We start from the raw sequence: 23,934 nt of genomic DNA on the forward strand, positions 1-23,934 counted from the left end.
TCCATACTATGGATATAACACATTTATCCAATCTTCAGGTGATGAACATTTGGATTGTGTCCACCTTTTGGCTATTATAAGAAATGCTACTATGAATATTAGTATAAAATTTTAATGAAATCCAATTTATGTATCTTTTTCCTTTATACTTGTGCTTTTAGTGTCAACCCTAGGAAACAATTACCTAATCCAAGGTCTCAAAGGTTTATGTCTATGTTTTCTTATAAGTTTCATAGTTTGAGCTCTTACATCCAGGTCTTTGATACATTTTGGAGTTAAATTTTTGTATATAAGGTAGGGGGTCCAACTTCATTTTTATGCATATAGGTATCTAGTTGTCCCAGCACATTTCTGGACTCTCATTGATCTGTATGTCAATCTTCATATAGTCTCACACAGTTTTGAGTACTATTACTTTGAGGTAAATTTTGAAATTAAGAAGTGTCTCTGCTCTAACTTTGTTCTTTTTCAACATTGTTTCACTACTCTGGGTCCCTTTTCTTTCCATATGAGTTTGAAGACTGTCCTGTCAATTCTAGCAAAAAAGGCACTTTGTATTTTAAAAGGGATTACATCACTCTCTTGATCAATTTAGAAAGGATTTCCATCTTAACAATATTAAGTCTTCCAATTCATGTATTTCTATTTATTTAGGTCTTTTTTTATTTTTTCAGTGATGTTTTATCGTTTTCAGTGTATAAGTCTCACACTTCTTTTATTAAATTTATTCCTAAATATTTTATCTTTTTTTATGTTATAATAAATAAAGTTGTCTTAATTTCATTTTTGGATTATTTATTGCTAAATGAACAGATACAGAATAGAGTTTTGCATACTGATCATGTACACTGCATCCTTGCTGAACTCATTTATTCTGATAATTTGTATGTGTGTGCATTCCTTAGGATTTTCTATATACAACATCATGTCATCTGTGAATACAGGTAGTTTTATTTCTTCCTTTCCAATCTGTATGACTTATATTTCTTTTTCTTATCTAATTGTCCTAGCTTGTTCCTTCAGTACAATGGTGAATAGAAATGAGTAGAGTAGACATTGCTTGTTAATCTTAGGAGTAAAATTATCACTTTCACTTTAAGTGATTACTTAAGTGAAATGTTAGCCTTGTATTTTTCATATGGCCTTTACAAAGTTGAAGACATTTCCTGTTATTTCTAGTATGTTGAGTATTTTTATCATGAAAAGGTGCTCAATTTTCTTTAAATGCTTTTTCTGTATCTTTTGAGGTGATCACAGGTCTTTATGTTTATTTTATTAATATGGTCTATTATACTGATTGGCTTTCATGTGCTAATCACCCTTGCATTCCTGGAATAAACCCCACTTAATCACAGTGTATAATCCTTTTTATATGTTTGCTGAATTCATGTTGTGGAAGAATTTGGGGCTTCACATTCACAAAGGTATCAGTCTGTAGTTTCCTTGCAATATCTTTATCTGGTTTTGGTGTCAGAGTAATAACTGGTTTCATAAAATGATTTGGAAAGTTTTTCCTCCTCTTCTACCTTTTGTAAAAGAAGAGCAAATTTAAAAAAAAGCTTCATGAGATTTTACATAAATCTATTGGGAAAAATATATGATTTACTGCTTTTATAAATTGGACTGCCAGTAGTACAAAAAAGAAACGTATCAGCGGAGCTTTGGGGCTCTTTCTGTACCACAGTGCCGTGAGGAAGAGCTCCAGTAGAAAGTATCGGCCTCACTGAGCTGACAGGCAAATATTGGAGGTTGAGGTATTGAAGCAACTGGGATTTACGGGGCAGGATTCATGAAGGACAAAGTTGTGATGAAGGGTTACACAAAAGTATGAATAGGAGTTTCCTCAGGGCTTTGGCCAACATGCAAATCATGCATTTCAAACTGAGACTCCATGAGGTCAACAGACAGTAGCTGCTAATAGTTGAATGGAAAAAAAGAGAAGTTGCACAAACCTGGAAAATGTTGTATTCAGACCAAAGGGAATGAAAAGATTTTGCAGAGTTCCTCGGGTGCTCAAATGCAACTCTGCCATACCCAAACGGGTATTCCTTAACAGTAAGAACCACAACCTTAAAGAAGAGACAAATCCTAGGACTAAGGACAAGAATGAAATAGACCTACACTAACAAACCAAAATTCTAGTTCTAACAAGTAAAAGGATCTTCTACTAATTTAACTAGCAAATTTATTTGCCAGAGGAAAGACACTCAACACCCAAAGGAAGACAATATAATACAGAATCCCTACAACCGACCATCCACAATGTCCAGTATAAAATTTAAAAAATGTTACATTTAAGAAAATTAAAACATGACCCATATTAAGATAAAAAGGAGTCAATAGAAAAAGGTCTCAAAATGTCCCAGATGTTGGAAGTAGCAAAAAAGACATTAAAGAGGCTGTTATAAATATGTTCAAATACTTAAAAAAAGACATGATAAGTAAACATGTGGGGAAGTTCTACAGAGAAAGAGAAACTATTTTTAAAAGATTCAATTAGAAATTCTAGAAAGATAGGTAGACAGACACACACATTTACAATATTTCAGTCAGTAAGATAACTGTATTAATAAGCATTTTCATTTATTTCTAAATTATTATTATTAAAATTCTTAAAGATACAATTAAAGTAAAAAATGATGAAAGATTCAGATTAGTAAGCTAATGCGTCTCATTACAAGTTAAATTAGAAAGATCATTATTCAAAAGATATTTTAAAAGCTAATCAACTATTAGCTTTTTGGATGCAATATCCAAAAACAAAAAGTACTCCATCAAAATTAAGTTTTAAATGCCAGCTATTTAAATCCCAGAAATACATAATCCACCATTAGGAAGAAATTCAAGGGATAAGAACTGTTAAAATGTTAACCATATTTTTGTGACACACATTCTATATCAGAGGTTTGAAAAATAGAGGTAGAGACCTCAATTTCGTATTATTTGGTATATTTAAATATCAAAAGGAGAGAAAAATGTTGATTTATGCCTCCTTACCTAAGTAAGCTACAGTTTATGACACATTTATGTGCCATCATATATAGCTAGATATAAGGCTACCCTGAATATAAAGTGATGTCCTATTTTCTCAATGGCAAATCCAATTAAAACGGTTTTTTTTCCAAAATGAATATATAAACTTTTATGTATATATATATGGAATCACCATATACCTATTAATAATATGAAATTCATTAAATTTAGTTATATACTTAAATCACATATAAGATTACATAGAAATCTAGAAATACTGCTTTGTTCCATTTAGAGCTTGATGAAACAATTTTATTCAAACTTTTCACATATATCTTCAACATTTGGTTCTTCACCATTAGCAGAGCCATTCATACCATAAGGAAATTTCAAAATAGGTGGCTAAGAAATGGATAGACAATTCACCTTTACCAAGTCTATAAAGCCTTGACCTCTAGAGTCTCCCTTGAAATTCCAAGTCATCAGAAAAATATTTACTTAAAATCCTGTCTGTACTATTATGTTAAGAACTAATCTTTTGTAACAAAAGACCCCCAAATACAGTAGCTCAAATAAAGTAGAAGTTTGTTGCTCTTCCATGTAACATTCAGAGCTAGGCTAGTGGAGTGAAATTGGAAGGCACACTGCTCCTTGATGTCACCCAGGGACCAGGGCCCTTCCACATTATTTTTCAGACATCCCCTCAGAGTACTGCCTTTATCTGCATGGTTGAAGCTGGCTCACTATCATGACAGTTAAGGTCCAGTCTATAGAAGAATGGAATAAAAGAGGGATCTACATACCCAATTTTTTAAAGGCAAGACTCAGAAGGTACATTTATAATTTCTATTTACACACCATAGGTAAAAATTTAGACGTGTAACCACATCTAGTTCTAACAAGGTTGGGAAACATCATCTCTACCTTAGGGCCATGTGCCCAGCTAGAAATCAGCAGCTTCTATTGCTAAAAGGGAAAAGGGAAGAATGGGCATTGGGGATAATTAGCAGACTCTGCTAACAAGTCTTATAAATAAGTTCAAAATTAAAAATAAATATTGAAACAGAAATTACTGAAAAAGTTTAACATGAAATGCTACATTCAGAATATACTTTTAAAAATAAAAATGCTTTTCTTTAAAAATTTAGTCCTAAAATACCTCAAACATGCATAAATTATAATCTATCTTGACATTTAAGAAACTAATGTTGAGATCATTGAGATCTACTTTCAGTGATCTAAAGAAATAGTGGAAAATAGTGAAAAAAAAAATCCTTAGATAAGCCAGGACCTTCAAAGTAATGCCTTCAAACTCTTACGAAATATTTTATCTGAGCCAATAAAATAAAAACAACAATAAAAATAGCATAGTGTTTGTTTCACCTCACTTTTATCCACCTACCCTGAGTTAAACAGGTGGGAAAAATGTCTAGAGCAGGAACAAAAAGGAAAAACCCAAGACAGGGCTTCAGTTTACTCACAAACTAAATAATTCCTTCAGTGACTATAAAGAGGCCACATATTAAATACTAGAATACATTGCTTCTACTATTTATAAAAATAGTGAAAGTTCTAAAAATTACCAGCCAATAGGTTATTTTTGGCTAAGCTACACTGTGTGAGCTTTATTCCATACAGCTTAACATATGTTAGATATGTTCAGAAAAACAAATCAGTTCAACACGAACTAATAATCAGGTGGCAACCAGATCAGTTAAAGCCAAGTTCTGACTTCTTGACGGGAACTCTCTAGTAGGTTAATAAATGAGTTTGAAGTATCAGAGTATTGGGGACTATGGTAACCCCAATCAATTTTTAAAAGCTAATTCCAACATTTCCAGATGTTCTCTGACTATGGGTGGCAGCTTAACAAAGTTGAGAATTCTAAGAGAACTAAACAATCTTATCCTTGGAAGTCCTGTTTGAAAGAGGACACCTGCAGTAATAAAGTAGAACCATTTGAACATGTCTTAAGAACAGTGATTTCCCAAAATGAGAATTAAAGAACCCATATATGAACTGCCCTGTTCAGCGTGGACTTTCAGCAAGCATGTTGAGGTATTTATAAATTTACCTATGGAAAAGAATTTGCAGTATTTGGGGGTCTGGCACGAGTACTACCTTTCATTAAGTTTAACTAGAACCCATTTTCACAATTTGGATCTTAGAGAATGAGTATTTTTGGACCATCACATATATTTTATATAGAAAATAAAAGTTTTTTCATTGATTATTCTTTAAAATAAAGTTTCAACTGATAAACAGAAGTGACTAAATAACTACATTTTCATATGTTTGTTAATGTCAACACACATTTTTAAGTACTCTTCAGCTAATTAAACCACCATTCCACTTTTGAACCTCATTTTTAATATTTTCTATTTATTTGATCATTTCCTACTATAAGTTTAATACCACATTTTATATAAAGTCTACTTTCATGAGAACTCCTTGTGAGAAATAATGTTTTCACATTAAAGAGTAGTATATTAAACCATGTTAAAACGGGAATAGTAAGAATGTTTAACCAAGTTAGGAATTCAAGCAGTAGCTTAGCCTAAAAAAAGCTATTCTAACAGAAGACCAGTTAAATGCTCCATAGTGTGAAAAATGTTTTTAAAACCCAGATTCACTATACAAAGAAAAAAATCATAAAACTAAATAAAATTTAGTGTGTGGAAACACTTAAAATTTGGAAGAGTAACTTGGAATAATAGGCCAAGTGCTCTAACTTGTAATCAAAACAATTACACTATTTTAGGGAACCCAGGAGCCCTTATTTATTAAAAATATCTAACAGAATAATGGGATTATTTTTAATTCTTATAAACAACAAAATCACAACAACACAACAACAGGACTAAAATTGGTACATCCATCAATTCAAGTAAAGCAATAAAGTAGAAGACCAAAAATCTGAAACAAGTTATTTATTCTCTGAATCAAGGTACATAAAAAGAAAACACACCAAAAAAAAAAGACAAACCATAAAGATTCTTACTTGATAATTACAGGTCTACAGGTCTTTGCAGGTCTACAAGCACACAAGTAGAATATTAAATCTCAAAAATCTTTTAGAGATTGTGCCAGTTATCAAGCTATTGTCTCTAAGCTCCAAAACCCAGACTTCTATTTTTTTTAAGATTTTATTTATTTGACAGAGAGAGACACAGCGAGAGAGGAAACACAAGCAGGGGGAGTGGGGGAAGGAGAAGCAGGCTTCCCACAGAGCAGGGAGCCTGATGCGGAGCTCCATACCAGGACCCTGGGATCATGACCTGAGCCAAAGGCAGATGCTTAACAACTGAGCAACCCAGGCACCCCCAAAACCAAGACTTCTAACCCCACTTTCTGATGCTAAGGCTGGAACCTTGTAAACCACATTTCTGCATTGCCAGGTGGCTCCACATTGGACTCTGCTGAAAAGTAATCCTAAAGGAAGAAGAATTAATTTGTTCCTCTGCTTCCTGTTTGCTTCCTCCACGCTTCCTAGGTATGCCATTTTTGTTAGCATTGTCCTAATACTTACTCAGCCCAGCAGCATCTTTCCATAGCAACATCTGAATCTAGTTTGCAGTTGTTCCAAACTTGCCAAACCAGTCTTATGAAGTCTTCCTGCTCCAGAACTATCATCACCAACCTGGCAGTACCCCTCCTCAGAGGTCTGGGTCTCAGGTCCATGGGACCTCTTCCCTAAGCTTCTAAGTCACTTCAATTTTATTTTAGTTGCTCAAGCCTTAGTAGTGGCAGTTGTAGTGCCTTAGTATTCTCCTTTCCCATTTTCAGTTTTCTATTTAGCTTTATGCCAAATTCATGATTCTTAATATTAACTTCTATGTTTAAATAACTAATATGGTTTCTGTCCTGACTGAACTCAAAGTGACTGTCCAGTAGTTCCTCGGGTACTATCAAAATCACTAAGGCTTGAGAGGTACAGTTTGAAAAGGCATATCTATTATCACATTATATAATTTTCTGTTTGCAAAATGAAAGAATCTTATTTTCATAAAATAAATCTTAACCAAATATTCTTGGTTCCTAGAGTGATTCTCAACTTGGGTGGAATGGAGACTATGGAGCTTGAGATGGGGACTTAAATTAACAAAAAGTTTAGAAATACAATTCAAGTTCAGTCCTTTCATAATATAAACAACCTAAGAATCATTAGACCTTTAAGCTCCTTGAGGAAAGGAACTGAGTTTTGTTTACCAAAATATGTCGTATAATAAACATTCAAAATAAAAACTTGTATGTATAAGAGAATTTAAAGAGTGTAGCCAAGCTCAAAAAGCTAGTTAGTGGCAGAATTAAGCCTCAGTTGGGGGTCTTATCCTGCCTATCCCATTTTTATAGCAGTGTCCTATTAACACTAAGCTGAGGGCCCAGAAGAACGATGGTAAAGGTTAAGTTCCTCAGGAAGCAGACCTGTACTGTATTACAGTATTAACAAGAAGTGCTCTTATGATCAACCCCTGGAAGAGAACGGGGAAAGAGCAGGAGTAAGCAAAGGAAGAGGTTGAACTATGATGCAGTACCAAGGGAGGCTGCAGTTGACTCTACAAGGAGTTCTAAAGATTGCATGACCCTTTGGAGTTATGTTGAGTTATGCTGAGCTGGTGCAAAGAATCTGAGCCTTTGACGTCTATGTCAATCAGTCACTGGATCCAGGCAAACCCGGAAAGGAAGTATGACCTTCAGTGAGGTAGCTCCTTCAACCTAGGCAATCCAAGTGGAGGCTGACTACTGAGCATTTTCTGCTGGCAGCACTTCCAGGAGCTGGGGGGAGTAAGTCCTTCATTCCTGGAGGGGGACAGCTGGTGGTACATCACAGTGTCCACTATAGTCCAATTCTTGTGCTACTAAATGCAATGACATGTATTTTTATAAGACAGAAACAGAGGGAGACACACACAGAAAAGGAGAAGGCAATGTGACTACAGAGGCAGGATACAACCACAAGCCAAGAAATGCCAGTAGTCACCAAATGCTGACAGAAGCTGAAAGAGGAAAGAAACAGATTGTCCCTTAGAGCCTCTAGAGGGAGCATAGTCCAGAACTGTAAAAGACTAAATTTCTATGGTTTTAAACCACCAAGTTTGTGGATATTTGTTACAGCAACCCTAGGAAAATAACATAGGGATAATAAAGAAAAGTTTTATGGGATGCATAGTGTTTTATGAATGGTAGGTAAGACTTAACATATGTGGTGACTAGAAAGAAGGGGAAAAAAGGAGGTGGGAAGGTAAGCATTACAGATGAAGGGAAATGGCAGTAATACAGGAAATCAAGGGAACTGTATTTGATTGAATTGTAGTTCAATTAAGCAAGAGCATATGTTACTTGAAAGTAAGCAATGATACAGATTATTGAAGATCCTGAATGCCAGCCTAAGAAGTTTAATTTAACCTAAGAAAAGTTTGAACTTCCATCTATAGACAGTCAAGATCCTCTGTAACTTGTGAGGACAAACTGTGTGTGTGTGTGTGTGTGTGTGAGAGAGAGATGGGGGTCTGGGAGTAGGTAATAATGATGTGCTAAATCCTTTGCACACCTCTGTCATATTATTCTCTTATTTTCTATTCATCTCCATCCACCTCAAGACTTAAGAGTTAGGATTCTTTCCCCAGGACCAAGCAAAAAATCTGGCATGTATGTTTGATAAATAGTAAATGAGTGAATAAAAAATACTGTGTATTTTTTGTCATTACTAAGCATGGTAGGAAAAGTAAATCAGAATATTGAACAATAACTGAATCACTTTTACTCTTCAAAGGTCTGATTAAGATGATTGTATTAAAAATATATATAAATATTAAAAGTAGAAGAGATTTGGGCTCAGTGTGATTCTGGATTCTGGAATGCTCCAGAAACAGGACAACAACTGTAGCCAAATCCAATCAATTAGTAGTGGTTGTCTGGAGCAGAGCTTAGAAGTAACATAAGGTTTGTGCTTTAACAGATTAGCAATGTCTGCTAGAATGTTGGATTAGGAAACAGCCAAATGACTTGTGTTTCCCATCTCATTCTTGCTCCATAAAAGCTTTTCATTTTTATTTCTTATGTGAAGTATAGAAAGCAAAAGTCCATTTCAGTAGAGGTTTCCAAGAGTTGAGCATGGTTAATCAAAGGCTTACTGCATTCAAGTGTAAAAAATGAAGCCAAAGGTTGTAGTGTAGAAGGGACAGAAGACTGTTCTGCTGCCTGTAGTCTATGGTTTCAGAGTATTAACTATTCTGACTTGGAAAGAAAGGGCATATCTAATTGCTTGCCTTGGAACTGCAGCCAGGTTTTATGAAAAAACTAACTCTGTGTTTGGACAAAGCAACATACTCAGTAGGGCCCTGGAGAGTTGGAAAATGGGCACATCGGCCAGTAGAACCCCAGTAGGAAAAAAATGGACTCTGTAAATAATGAACTCCAAAGTTTACACTTCAAAGTTTTGAGACTCAACCCAGAGACAGGCTAAAGAGCAGTGGCTGGAAACGAAGTCAAAGCTGAAGTCCGTGACCATATGTAGTATCCACACCTAAGGTGTGAGGGTGTACCAAAATAGGTAATTGTCTTTTAAAGGTTTAAAACGTAGTTCATGAAACAAGAGAGAAACACAAACATTATCACACAAGTTTTGTTACCCTTGTTGCTTTTGTAGGGAAGGTAGAGTAGCCACCCTCTGAGGAGCAAGTTGTTTAAGGTCTTGCTCCAGTTACCATTTTTGTTGACGTAGAGAGGAGTTCCAGGTTCAGTGTGGGTAGCTCTCCTAAAGCCCTGAAATCACGTCCTGGCCTTTGACAAACAATCCCCATAGCTTCGTTCTAACTCGTCAAAAATCGCCCACTTTCTCTGGAAATGAGCGGGAGATGCAATCACGACAGCACGCCTTCCACACAGCCTAAACCCCACCCCCACCAGGCGCAGGCGCAGGCGCACTCCCGAGTCTCGCGAACCAACGCAAAGCCAATACTGAGCAAGCGCAAGAGAGCGCTCTTTAGCCACGCCTTCCTTTTTCTAAGCAGGCGCTGTTTACTATTGTTTTTATTTTTAACTGCTTTGTGTGTCTGGACGCTCTTGGGTTCATTTCACCCCCTTCTCTTGTTGGAACTCACTTTGCCTAAAGTAGGAGTTGCTGGTCGGGGATGAAATTTGCTCCTCGGGTTCTGTTACCATTCTGCTTTCACAGGCAGCTCGCGTCCTTTAGGCAGCCAGTCCTGACAGATATGAAAAACAAAATGACATATTGTAGACACTCAAAGTCCGTTAACTTACATGACAAAAATCCTCTTACAAAAAAAATTCTGCGTTGTTCCATGCTACGCGCATCATAAAACCCAGAAGACGTTTCATTTTCCCACGCCGGACAGAATAGTTCTTCTATTTATCAACAAGGACCTGCAGTGAGGAGCAGCGCACGCGCAAGCCACCCGACGGCTGTGAGGCGCCGGAGAGGTTAGTGTACAGGTTTACCTTGTGCTCTTCAGCTGTTGTGAAGGAGTATCCTGGCTTGATCCTGAGCCGCCATGGGGAAAGTGAATGTGGCCAAGTTACGTTACATGAGCCGAGATGACTTCAGGGTCCTGACCGCGGTAAGAAGTTCGCCGTCTCTCCCTGCCCCCAGTCCTTTCCCACCGCGCGTTTTCCTGTTCCGGAGACTCGGCTGAGAGCTGAGCGTACTGTAGGCCCTCTTAAGAGACCCAGGCTCCGAATGAGGAAGAGAAGACCCGACAGTCAGATTTTTCAAAAGCCTTTGTTCGGAAGCTTTTGTCTTCCCCCGAAACAGAGCAAAGTCCCCTCTTCTAATCATTTCCTTCCTTTCTGCACCCCTACTTATGTTCCAGAGCTATACTTGCATCTCTGTGGCCTGGAAAGCTTCTCTGACCCTGGGCTTCCGACCCCCGGAGAAGGGTTTAAGACTCTTGAGAATTGTTAGCACTGAATTCCTCACTCACAGATTCACTCACATAGCATTTATTCAGTTTCATTCAATCAACACTTACTTGTCTGGTTTTTAGTGACAATTCTAGGGAATTCAGAGGGGTACAAGACAAGGATGACAGATCATTGAGTAAACGAGTAGATAAAGGAAGACTATCAGATAATAAGTGCTGTGAAGATGATAAAGAGGATAATAGAATAGAAACTGCACGTTTGCGGTGGGGAGCATGAATGCCATCTTTAAATTGTGTAGTCAGAGAAGACTGCCAGAGTGAAAGAATCTTGTCTGTTTACTGTTGTAACCGAAGTGTTAAGACCTTTTGAAAATGTTCCTGGCGTTTGGTAGGTACAGAATAAATATTTGCCAAGTAAAAGAAAGACTGGCAGGGGAGAGGGGGAAATAATAGGAGCTGAATGAGAAGGAGGTGGTCCAGTGAACTTCTTGGAAAGAGTTGGAGACCGAGGAAACAGCTGTACTAAGTGAAAAGCTTCTGAGCTAGAAAGTTTTTGAAGAAAGGCCAGTGTGGCTGGAGCATAGTGAGCAAGTTTGGTTGACTGGTTGGAGATGTAATTGGACAAGGTGAGACAGATCATGTGCAGGCTTGGTAAAGAATTTGGAATATATTCTAGATATAGAGGCGCCACCACTGTTTTAAGCAGGGAAGTGACAAAAACTGATTTCAATGGTAGAAGTCTTACAGCACAAAAGATCAACAACACATAGGTTAGGCATTTCCAGAATAAAACAATAAATTTTTTAGAAGCTATTATCTTTTGCTTGAATAGGCAATACTTAAAGATTAAAGTATCAAATGCAAATTCAGTATGAAATTTGGAAGGCACTTAATTCATCTGCACTTTCTCTAAACACCTACTGCCACTTCTGAAAGATACCTTCCTTCTCTGCTTCCTCAGCACATTGATTTATTCCTTAATGCCCAACAGAAACAAGGGAGTCAAGAAAGAATGTTAGAGGCTAACAAGGGAAATGAGTTAAGGTGTGAGGTTTTGGTTGGGATATCAAAACAGTGCCAGTTTTATCTTCCAGAACTTCATCTCTGCAATATTTAAGTTCTTTTTTGAAGCTCACCAACAAATGACCTACTTGTTAAATATAATATTTCAGTCTCTGTTGAGTCTTAACCATCCTTGGTATCAGCAGCCACCTTTCCTTGACTCTCTTTCCTTTACTTCTCAGGCCCCTCCTACATCAGTAATCATACTTTGACTGGCTGCCCTTACCTTTTAATGTGAACTTGCCCTAAAATTCTGTCCCTCAACCCTCCTTTGTCTTCCATTATCTCTTGTTTGATGATCACATCCACTTCACGGCTTTATCTGTTACCTCTGTCAAATAACTGACAATTTTACCCTTTAATTATGACTTCATTCCTGAGTATAGATACATCTTTCCAAATTACCTTAAACAGCTTCATTTGAAAGACCTTCCAGAACTTTGAGTTGTGATTAATGTCCTTAAAACATCTCTGTTCATGTATCTCCCGTGCGTAAACACCTTCAAGGGTTTTCAGTTTTCCTCAACAAGAAATCTAAACTCCTTGGTCTACATTTCAAGGCCTTCCATACCTTTCTCAATAGCGTTTTCCATCCACCTTTTCATGAATTCTATTTGCCATCGCACCTGAGCTACCACTATACTAGCTGTTGCTGTGCTCTGTATTTTCTTGCATATGTGCCATGTCCAAATCTTTTGCTTTCTCTGATATTCCCTTGTGTGTTTTTTTCGGTTTTCCTTCATCTCAAAGTACACCTCAAGTGCCACTTCTTTGAAACTGATCCCTCAGCTGGAATTATTTTTGTTCAGCCCTGAGCACTTCTTTTTTAGCATTTACCATTTCTTGTCTTCTAATAAAGTTAGATGTGTAGGTTCTTATTTCCACAATTAGATAATAAATTCTCGAGGGGTAGAGTATTTTTATATATTTTTTAATCTTCCATCATGCCTGCATATGATACTTTCATATTAAATACCTTCTTAATGAATATCTGAAATAACTATAGTTTTGTTTTTTTTTTAAGATTTTATTTATTTATTTGACAGATAGCAAGAGAGGGAACATAAGCAGGGGGAGGGGGAGAGGGAGAAGCAGGCTCCCCACTCAGCAAGGAGCCCGATACAGGGCTTGATCCCAGGACCCTGGGATCATGACCTGAGCCGAAGGCAGATGCTTAATGACTGAGCCACCCAGGCACCCCTGAAATACCTATAGTTTTTAAAGATAAATATTTAGATGTCAATAAATATCTTAGTATTTGCCACACGTCAGTAAGTGTTAATTACTTGCAATTTTTACCTTTAGAGTTTAGTAGAGAGGCAGAATATGAGTATCTGTGATTATATAATCAAATTACGATTAGGAATATGTCCAGAGAAGGTAGTACTTACATCTCAGAATTGGCTGGGGAACTGCATGGTCAGAGAAATTTGAAGAAGTTAATTTCTTAGCAAGATTTTGATAGACAACAGCTCTGTGTTGATTATGATTACATATGATTCCTTTAATTTCAGGTTGAAATGGGCATGAAGAACCATGAAATAGTTCCCTGCAGTTTAGTTGCTTCCATAGCCAGCCTTAAACATGGTGGCTGTAATAAAGTTTTAAGAGAATTAGTGAAACATAAACTCATAGCTTGGGAGCGTACCAAAAGTAAGTATTTATGGCACCATTTGTGATTTTTCATGGCTTCCCCCAGAGCAGGCATTTCGAAAGGTGGGAAATGAAAGTTGCCAGACCAGCAAAGTACTCTTTCTAGACCTGAAAACTGCATACATTTACCATGTTCTATTAGAGCTTTCACAGGGCCCACCCAGATCAAAGAGAGTAGAGAAATAGCCTCCATCTCCTGAGAGGGGATTAACAAGTTCCAGTTGGCAGAAGAGCAAGTAGGATAGGGATAATTATTGCCACTATCTTTGGCAAATAATGTTCTACTGCACTACTCTAAAGCATTAATTCTCAAACCATCTGTGGTGAGGGATGAGTTTCTTTTTTTCCACCTATTATGGATCCATGCTTTTATAAAATAACAATAAAAAAGTAATTGCTAGAAAAATGAAATTTAAAAATTGATAAAATACAGGCACAAATTCCTTATTAGAGTTGAAGACATAAAATAAATTTGTCAAAGTGATATAAAAATTTCTTAAGGTAACCACTTCGTTTCAGACTGGTAACAAATATTTAGAGACTGGTGTCAGTCTGAGAGTCACACTTTGAGTAACACTGCTCTAGAGAAAAAAATACAAATTATAGGAAGAAATGCCAAACTGATAAGACTGGGTAAGCTAATCATTCCAACTAAGATTTCTTATGTTTAAATTCTTCTCATGACTTGAACTAATGTGACTTGATTGTACAATGTAAGTAAAATACAGTCTTTTTCGTTTTATTTTGTCTAGCTGTCCAGGGCTACCGGCTGACAAATGCAGGCTATGATTACCTAGCTTTGAAAACACTTTCTTCTAGACAGGTGGTTGAGTCTGTTGGAAACCAGATGGGTGTTGGCAAAGAATCTGGTAAGTGCTAACAGTACTACTGAACTCATTTTCTTTGCTCTAGTTTCTATTTATATTTCTCCCTGAGAAAGCATTATCTTTTAATTTTTCCATTTTTTCCAACTGAGCAGTAAATTGAAAAGTTGGTTGGAAACAATATAGATGATGAAATTACCCTTAATTTAGTAGGTTATTGTTTTCTGTAAGTCTCACTGACAATTCAATTATAGCAAGAATTAATTTTCTTCTAATAACTGACATCTTTGGCAAATATTTTATTTACTCTTATTTTATGTATGGTAAATGGATATTTGTAATAGTTAAAATATGCACAAGGGATTATTAGAAGACAGTGAATATCGAAAAGCCACAAACACATTTTTCCATCACAGAAATAGGACAAAGTTAGGTATGTGTAGAACACAGAAAAAAGCTTTCTAAAATAGCATTGAGCAAATAAGTATTGTGGGAGTGCTAAATATAGCACTGTGTGTGTGTGTGTGTGTGTGTGTGTGTGTGTGAGAAATGTATAAAATGAGGTAATGAAACACCTTTTTTTTAAGATATGTGCCTCTTAACTTTTTTATGTCTGATTTTTTTTACTTAAAAAAATAATGGCTTTTTTTTAAGAACTTCACTGCATGGAATTGATAAATAGTACAAAAGAAAGTACAATAAAAAGTAAATCTTACTTCTAACCCAGGTCTCAATCTGCTGTTATTACTTCCCAAAATTGTTACTGTTGATGATATCTTATATATCCTTCTAGAAATATTCTATGTTAATACTAGTATATAATGTACCAAAAATGTATGTATATGCATTCACATATCTTTTTAATCACAGGTGAAAGTAAACATTACTTAACTATTTTACACCTTGATTTTTTCCACTTGATGCTTTTTTTTTTTTTTTTTTAAGATTTTATTTTTAAGTAATCTCTACACCCAACCTGGGGCTCCAACTTACAACCCCATGATCAAGAGTCCCATGCGCTAGGTGCCAGCCAGGTGCCTCTTGATGCATTTCTGATATCATTTCATGTTAACAGATAGGTCTTTTTCATAGTTGCAGAGTTTTACATAGTATTAGTGCTCAGTAATTGATTTACCAGTCCCAGTTGTTAGGGGCATTTATGTTACTTCATCTTTTCTTTTGTAAGTAATGACATGGTAGACATCCTTGTGCACATATCTCCGTGCAAATGTGCAAATAAATCGTAAATACAGTCTTAGGAATTATTAGTGCAAAAGTTATGTACATTGAAAATTTGGTAGTACCAAATTTCCTTTCAAAAGTTTACGCTAATTTGTAATTCCACCAATGTGAGTTTCTTGATGTGTAATAATTAAAATTTCTCATGAATAATTAGGACATGTTTTAAATGTCAGTATTTCAAATAGCAACTTTTTTTGATCATTGGAATACTTAGGGGAAGATCTCCATTCTGTTTACTATAGGATTATATTCTTTTTTTTAAAGATTTTATTTATTTATTTAACAGAGAGCACAAGCAGGGGGAGCAGCAGAGGGAGAGGGAGAAGCAGGCTCCACCGAGCAGGGAGCCCAATGCAGGGATCAATCCCAGGACCCTAGGAATCACGACCCGAGCCAAAGGCAGACACCTAATCGACTGAGCCACCTAGGCACCCCTATAGCCCCTAACAGCTGAATATTATTTATTGAAGCAGTTGAAGAATTGAACTTCATATTGTTGAAAAAGAAATTAAATCACTTCTCATACATGTAGGACATGTAAGACAATTTGCCACTAAATTGAACTGAGTATTGAGCACCTTTGGGAGCAATAACCTTTGACACACTACATCCCTCTTTTCTTTTGTAGTAGATATTAATACATGTTATCTTATTTTGGTTTGTATTTAAAATAAAGACTTTTGCTGAGTAATAAATATTCCTGGTTATTAGTAAAGAAAATTTGATACAAATAAAATCAAAATTCAGAAATTACAATTGAACTTTTTGGAATGATAGTATAATAATGATCTTTTCTAAATCTTGGCTCTAGATATTTACATTGTTGCAAATGAAGAAGGGCAGCAATTTGCATTAAAGCTTCACAGATTGGGAAGAACCTCCTTTCGAAATCTGAAAAACAAACGTGATTATCATAAACACAGGCATAACATGTCTTGGCTTTATTTATCTCGTCTCTCTGCCATGAAAGAATTTGCCTATATGAAGGTATTTGGTAAATAATTTTGTATTTCTTAACAAAATAGTACATGTAGTTGAAAAGATATAGTGACAGTTATCAGTCTTTTGCCCCCACATCTCTCTACCCCAGTCCTAATTCTTTCACTTACTTTTAACTAATGATTGTTTCTGTTATTTGCTTTTTTGGTGACTTTTTTTCTATGTGAAGGCATTTTTCATTGTTACTAATGCAAATTAAGGCAACATGTGTTCTACAGTGTTAATAAGATACTATCTTATAATATGAGGTAATATTCTGCAATATTAACAAGTAGCCTTAAATAATGATGTAATTGCCTCACAAATGTGTGTGTATCTATTCAATATACATAAATATGCATATGTTTGTCTCTAATTGAAAACCCTGGGGAGTTACCTATAGTAGTTATCTGTAGAAACCTTAGTGTCTCAGATAAGTTGACTAGTATTTTTCCTTCATGTAATGGAGAAGAAATGTTGATTTACAGCATGCAAATTAGGAATGGTAAAAATCTTTAGCCTTTAACCTTTCAACTTCAAAATTAAGTTCAGGGTAGATTGTTTAAGTATCTTTTTTTTTTTTTTTTTTAAGATTTTATTTGTTTGGGAGAGTGAGAGAGCACAAGCAGGGGGAGTGGCAGACGGAGAGGGAGAGGCAGGCTCCCGCCAAGCAGAGAGCCTGACATGGGGCCCAGTCCCAGGACCCTGGGATCATGACCTGAGCTGAAGTCAGATGCTTAACTGGCTGAGCCACCCAGATGCCCCAAGATTTGTTAAATATCTTTAATAACCAAATTAAATATTTTCAGTAACATTTAATTAAACAGAAAATAGTATTGTATTATTACTATTCTCCAATAATAATAGTGTTTGTTACTACTTATCGTCACTTTTTTAAAATTTTGATTTATTAAAAGTCACGCTAGGGGCACCAGGCTGGCTCAGTTGAAAGAGCATGCAACTCTTGATCTGGGGGTTGTGAGTTTGACTCCCACGTTAGGTATAGAGATTACTAAAAATACATACATACATTTAAAAAAAAAAAGAAGTCACTCTAGTATATGGCCAGTATATGAAACTCTTAGGAGTTTCAGTCTGGTGTTTTTTGAGTAGGTTATTTTAATTCATGTGCTTAAATTTTTAGTAATGATGGGGAAAGAATTCTCAAACAATGTAAGTGATGTTGATAGCATAACATGATAGATGTTTCTTGTCTTATACTAACGATTTGTAACCTATGATAGATAATCAGTAAGTAGGCGGTTTGGTAGGGATTGTTACACATTTTCCCAAAACTGCATTAGGTGTTTTCTCAGATGTTTATATGACGGTACTAGGATAGAACCTGGTTGTGCATAAATATGCTCCTTAAATTTTTCTCTTTTTTCCTAGAGAGTAAAATAAGATTAGGCAATAGCTTAAGGATTAAGCCATAGTGCAAGGGCTAGACCACTATGACAATAGTTAAGGTTATTATATGCTGTTGAGCTGCCAAGGCATGTTCAAGAGTACTTGCATTGAAAAAAAAAGTCTTTAAAACCAAACAAACAAAAACCTTTGGGGAAGGGAAGTAATTCAGTTCCTCTAACAAAGAAGGTAGGAAGTAAACAGCTTTATAAAACTAACCCTGTTAATAGATATACGTTGAATACTATTTGTATGCCTACCACTGTATTAAGTACCTGGCATACAGTGGGGTGAAGGTGTGGATACCAAAGGAATAAGTAATGCAGTCAATGTCTTAAAGTTGGGAATACAACACAAATATATACAAAGAATAGTTTAAAAATTAAATTATTTGTTACATTTAGGGAAACTTCTGTAGACTAGAATAGTTGATGAAGGAGGTTTCATAAAATGAGTAGGAGTTGAGTAGAGTCATGAAGCATGCATGTAATTTGTCTCTAAGGAGAAGATAGTCAGACAGTGTGCTGTACTTTGCAGAGGAGCCACTGTGGGCAAAGACATGAATATGGATGTAAGCCCGGTGTGTACTCCAGAGTGCTTATTAAAAAGAGTATTGGGAAAACTAGGACTGGATAAGTAGATTAAAGAGAGTTTTGAAAACTAGGGAAAGTTTTCCAGACTGAGATCAATACTTAGAAACATTGTAGCTTTTTTTTTAAAATGGAGCATTGACGTAAGTATTTTAGTTTGGTATTGGTACACAGAATAAAGGTTAGATATGGTGGCAAGAGCTAGAACCACTGTTGGAGCAAACAGGTATAAGTAACAAAGGCCTGCTTTGAAATGGTAGCATTCTAAATTGTAGAGGGCAAAAATCTAAGATATTTGGACTTTGTAAGCAGTAGGATAGGAAAAGTAAAGCATATGGGGAAAGGATGGATTTATGGATGATCTGAAGTAACATCTGACTCAGACCACTACTGTATATGTATTTGTCACATAATCAATTTATTTATATTTTATGTTGTGGTCAGTGCTCTATAAACTAAAATGCCTGATCTACTGGGTATTTTATTTCCTAATCTGCCAGAAGACAAGAGTATTTCCCAAATCACAACTTATTTCCATGTGAATTTTTTTTAAAGATTTTATTTATTTATTTGAGAGAAAGCACAAAGGGAGAGTGAAAGGGAGAAGCAGACTCCCTGCCGAGCCGAAAGCCTGATGTGGGACTCCATCCCAGGAACCTGAGATCACAAACTGAGCCAAAGGCAGATGCTTAACCGACTGAGCCACCCAGGCGCCCTCCATGTGAATTTTTAAGCACACTCCCAATTAATGGCAGAAACTTAACAAAATAAGAAGATATATCCAAGAGACTATAGGCTTTTTGGGGACAGACTTTTTAGCATTCATTTCTGTAACCCTAGCACCATGTATAATATTTAGTAAATGTTCAGTAAATTAAGGCTTGGTGAAAAGGTGAATTAAGTAAACTGGTTTAAAATTTTGTTTTATGTATAGCTTATTTTGTGCTGTGAATAAGCCATACATAAATAAGCATGTGTTAACTGTAATTTTGTAAAGGCTTGTATGTTTTTTCTTCTGGTTGTGGGCAGGTACATTTGCTTTATTTTTCCCTAAAAATTAATGACCTCTTCATTAGTTTATACCTGTTTTGCTATGTTTTAGGCATTGTATGAGAGGAAATTCCCAGTACCAAAACCAATTGATTATAATCGCCATGCAGTGGTCATGGAACTCATAAATGGCTATCCTCTGTAAGTATTTGTTATTCTTGAAACTATGCATCCTAATAAATAAATGTGAGGTTTAGTTTTCAAAAAAAAATTTTTTGATTAAATAGAATATTGCTTCAAGGAGATAAATCAATAGAAGGCTATAGTCTCATGCAAACTAAAAATTCAGTTTCATTCTGACAGTATGGATTTTGTAATCTCTGTGATTTATTAACAATCTAGTATATACCAAGCACTGTTCTAGTATATACCAAAGCTCCGCAGTGAACAAAACAAAATCTCTCCCTTCATAGAGCTTACATTCTGTTGGAAGGAGACATGCAATAAATAGCTAAAGAAAGAAATGTATGATTATCAGATGGTAGAAAATGCAGTGGATAAAAATAAAGCAGGTAAGGGGGAGAGGAAGTACTGAGGTAGGTGGAAGAAGCTGCTATTTTTACATAAATGGTCGGGAAGAGTCTCACTGATAAGGTGTTTTTTGAGCACAGTCCTAAAAGAAATGAGAGAGAAAACCATGCAGCTATCTAAGAGATCCAGACAGAGGGAGCAGCAAGTACATAAGTCCCGAGATGGGAGCATGCCTAAATGTTCAGGGACCAATGAGGACGCTGGTGTACTTGGAGTTGAGTGAGTGAGGGCAAAGATTATAAGTGATAAGATCAGAGAGGCAGCAGGGAACTAGATCATTTAGGCTTTATAGGTCATTGCAAGGAATTTTTAATTTCTTTTTTAATACATTTGATATATAAATTTAAAGTGTGCAACATGTTGATTTCATACATTTATGTATTGCAATGTCATTGCCAATGTAGCAATAGTTAGCACAAGGGCTTTTTTATTTTGATTGGGATAGGAAGCTATGGAGGATTTTGGAGAAGAGATGTGATGTGACTGTTTTAATAGGATTACTGTGGCTGTTGTTTTGAGAATAGACTAAAAGGAGACAAGGACAGAATTAGGAAGACAAATTAGGCGATTATTGTAATAATCCAGACAAGAGATGATGGTTGTTTAGATCAGAGTTGTAGATTTGAAGATGATAAAAAGTGGTCAGATTCTGGATATATTTTTTAGGTAGAGCCAACATGATTTGTTTGGGATTGGATATTGATATGAAGTAAGAGGAATGTCAAGGATAACACCAAGGTTTTGGGCCTGAATAACAAATTAAGTGGAGGTACAAAGGTGTTTCTACAGAAATGGGAAAGACTATAGAAAGAGCAGCTTGGAGTTAGAGGGTGAAATAGAATCAGAGGTTCAGTGTGGGACATGGTTAAGTTTGAGATGCCTTAGAGTTCAGAGAAGTCTAAATTGAGGTCAGTGTATATATAGTGTTTAAAGCCATGAGCCTGAATGAGATCACCAAGAATGACTGTAAATAAAGGCTCCTAGCAATAACCTTTGAGGAGCTCCAAAATCTAAAAGTCAAGGAAAGATGAAGAACTAGTAAAAAAAAGACTAAGAAGGAATGAAAAATATGGAAAGAGGACAGTCTTAAGAGTTGGTGTACCAAGAGTAAAGTGAAGGAATGTTTCAACAAGGGTGAAGAGGTTAACTGACAGAACAAATAATGACTACTGGATTTAACAACATGGAAGTCATTGGTAGCTTTGACCAGACCTATTTCTTTGGAACAAGGTGGATGAAAATGTTTGAAATGGGTTCATTAGAATAGGAGGGAAAAAATGAAGAAAGTGCATGTAGAGGAGTTTAGCTGTAATTATCACAGAAAGTCTATAGTAGAAAGAGGATACAGAATTGAGGCAGGTCATGGCTTCTTTTTTTCTTTAAATAGGTTGGAGCTGTTATATCATGTCTGTATGCTGATAGAAATGAGAAAGTTGTTAGGGAATTAAGGAATGGAAATAATAATACACACACATGTTTGCTTTCATGAAAATTATAAATGAATACAAATAACCTATTTTCATATTTTCAGATGTCAGATACACCATGTTGAAGATCCTGCATCAATATATGATGAAGCTATGGAACTAATTGTCAAACTTGCAAATCATGGACTGATTCATGGAGATTTTAATGAATTTAATCTCATTTTGGATAAAGATGACCACATCACCATGATTGACTTTCCACAGATGGTTTCAACTTCTCATCACAATGCTGAATGGTATATGCTAAAAGTGTTTCTGGATATGGGTGTGTTTGTGTGTGATGTAATAATTTTTTTCTTAATTTTTCAACTTTGTCATACTGTCATTTGGGTCAATAACTGGTTTGAAGTGGCTGATGTTAATGGTCTAAAAATTTGGTGGGTTTTTTAAAGATTTATTTATTTGAGAAAGCGTGCGCAGAAGGAGGGGCAATAGGAGAGGGGGAGAATCCTTGAGCAGATTCCCCAATGAGCATGGAGCCTGACATGGGGCTCAATCCCAGGACCCTGAGATCATGACTTGAGCCAAAATCAGGAGTCGGACGCTTAATCGACTGAACCACCCAGGTGCCTCTAAAATTTGTTTTTTATTAAAGGATGTCAAACTAGGATAATCCCCCCTAAGAGAATTCTTTCTTATTCTTCAGTGTTTTAAAGGGGGGAAAAATGCACTTTGATCCAGTTTTTAAAACCAGTAGTCATTAAGTTTATGCTGTATATGGGAAATCTGAAGAAACGGCATGCTTTATAAACCATGAAAAGAATTTGAGTTACTTGTGTAATCTGACAGACTTTCGAAAGTCAACCTTTCTTAGCCAAATGACCCTTTATTCAAACTTTTACGTAAAAGCCCAGTTTTTAAGACAAAAGCCTGCTAAGAAAAAGTAGGGACATAGAGAAGGAGATCCTAGAACCCCGTCCTCTCTGCCTTTCCCCTTTCTCTTTGCTCCATGGTTGCCTCCAAGAGTGTTACACCAAGCATAATTTGATAATTGTGATGGCCTTAATAAAAATTATAATTTTGGAGGGGACTCAGTTGCCAGATCAAGAATATCTCTCCTGTCATTTTTAGCTTTTATTTTATTATTAGAAAAGAATTCATATAAAACCTCATCCCTCATGCAGGGCAGGGAATGATAAGCACATTCCTCACATTACTTAACCATGTAAGCTAGCCAAGCTGTGAAATATGACAGAATATTTTCCCTTGTATTTCGTGATGCAACTGATTGTAATCAAATTAAAGTTGAATATTTTTTCTCCTCTTGTTCCAAGTTACAATATGAGAAACTTCTCTTTTTTCCTGAAGATAACAACCGCTATCACTTACATAATAGAGATAATGAATTCTTCGAAAGTGGGAGCTCAAACCAGTTTGTGTTCAGTCAAGATTTTCTTCCTCCTGATTCTCATTAGAAAATGTCTATACTTACTCTAGAAAAAGAAATGTTCGTTAAATATATTTAAGAATATTTCCAACCAAACAATTATTAATAGATTATTAGGTGCTTGGGTGTTTAATAATATCTTTGGATGGTAACTAATCACCATTTTTATTGAATGAGGTAACATAGTCACACAATGAAGGAACATCTGGGAACCACCAGAGTTAGAGAAGGAAACAATGACAAATCACAACATTTGAAGTGTAGGCTGCATTATTCTGTAGGGAAACAGTGTGATTTAACTTGATATTTAATGGGCAGGTACTGGGGTAAAGGAGTTGTGCTAAGCACCAGAAATTAAGATATAAATTAATAATTATAAATAAGACCTATTTCTGCTTTTGAAGATTTTGAGATTTTATCTAGTTAGATGAAACATAGACATATGTAAAAAGATAATTTTAAAATAATTTAATTGAGGTTTTTCCCAGGGTGCCCTAAAAGGAAAGAAGAGTGGCATTATCTTTGTTTCCAGCCTTTATATTTCTCTAAAATATTAATATTCAAGCAGGTAGTCAATTCCACATCACCCTGTTTCTTAATTCTCCTTTGTCTAGAAACCTAGAGAATTTAATCTGTTCTCACTGCTTCATGGTGGCCAAAAAAGCAACCTGAGGGGGCGCCTGGGTGGCTCAGTTGGTTAAGCGACTGCCTTCAGCTCAGGTCGTGATCCTGGAGTCCCGGGATCGAGTCCCACATCGGGCTCCCTGCTCAGCAGGGGGTCTGCTTCTCCCTCTGACCCTCTTCCCTCTCGTGCTCTCTGTCTCTCATTCTCTCTCTCTCAAATAAATAAATAAAAAATCTTAAAAA

The 23,934-nt window shown here is 36.0% G+C and overlaps 1 protein-coding gene across 1 annotated transcript in view; it reads left to right on the forward strand.

Annotated features, from left to right (window-relative positions):
* The first annotated feature begins 10,059 nt into the window (after window positions 1-10,059).
* RIOK2 (RIO kinase 2) overlaps window positions 10,060-23,934 on the forward strand; it is a 22,462-nt gene continuing 8,587 nt past the window's right edge. The window contains exons 1-6 of the mRNA XM_032403942.1: window positions 10,060-10,553; window positions 13,433-13,571; window positions 14,324-14,440; window positions 16,449-16,624; window positions 19,715-19,803; window positions 21,725-21,916. Of these exons, the coding sequence (XP_032259833.1) occupies window positions 10,488-10,553; window positions 13,433-13,571; window positions 14,324-14,440; window positions 16,449-16,624; window positions 19,715-19,803; window positions 21,725-21,916 (779 nt within the window). The 5' untranslated portion in view covers window positions 10,060-10,487. The remainder of the gene's footprint in view (window positions 10,554-13,432; window positions 13,572-14,323; window positions 14,441-16,448; window positions 16,625-19,714; window positions 19,804-21,724; window positions 21,917-23,934) is intronic.

The sequence above is a fragment of the Phoca vitulina genome, unplaced genomic scaffold, assembly GCF_004348235.1.
Source record: "Phoca vitulina isolate PV1807 unplaced genomic scaffold, GSC_HSeal_1.0 scaffold6, whole genome shotgun sequence".
In the NCBI taxonomy this organism is placed as follows: domain Eukaryota; kingdom Metazoa; phylum Chordata; class Mammalia; order Carnivora; family Phocidae; genus Phoca; species Phoca vitulina.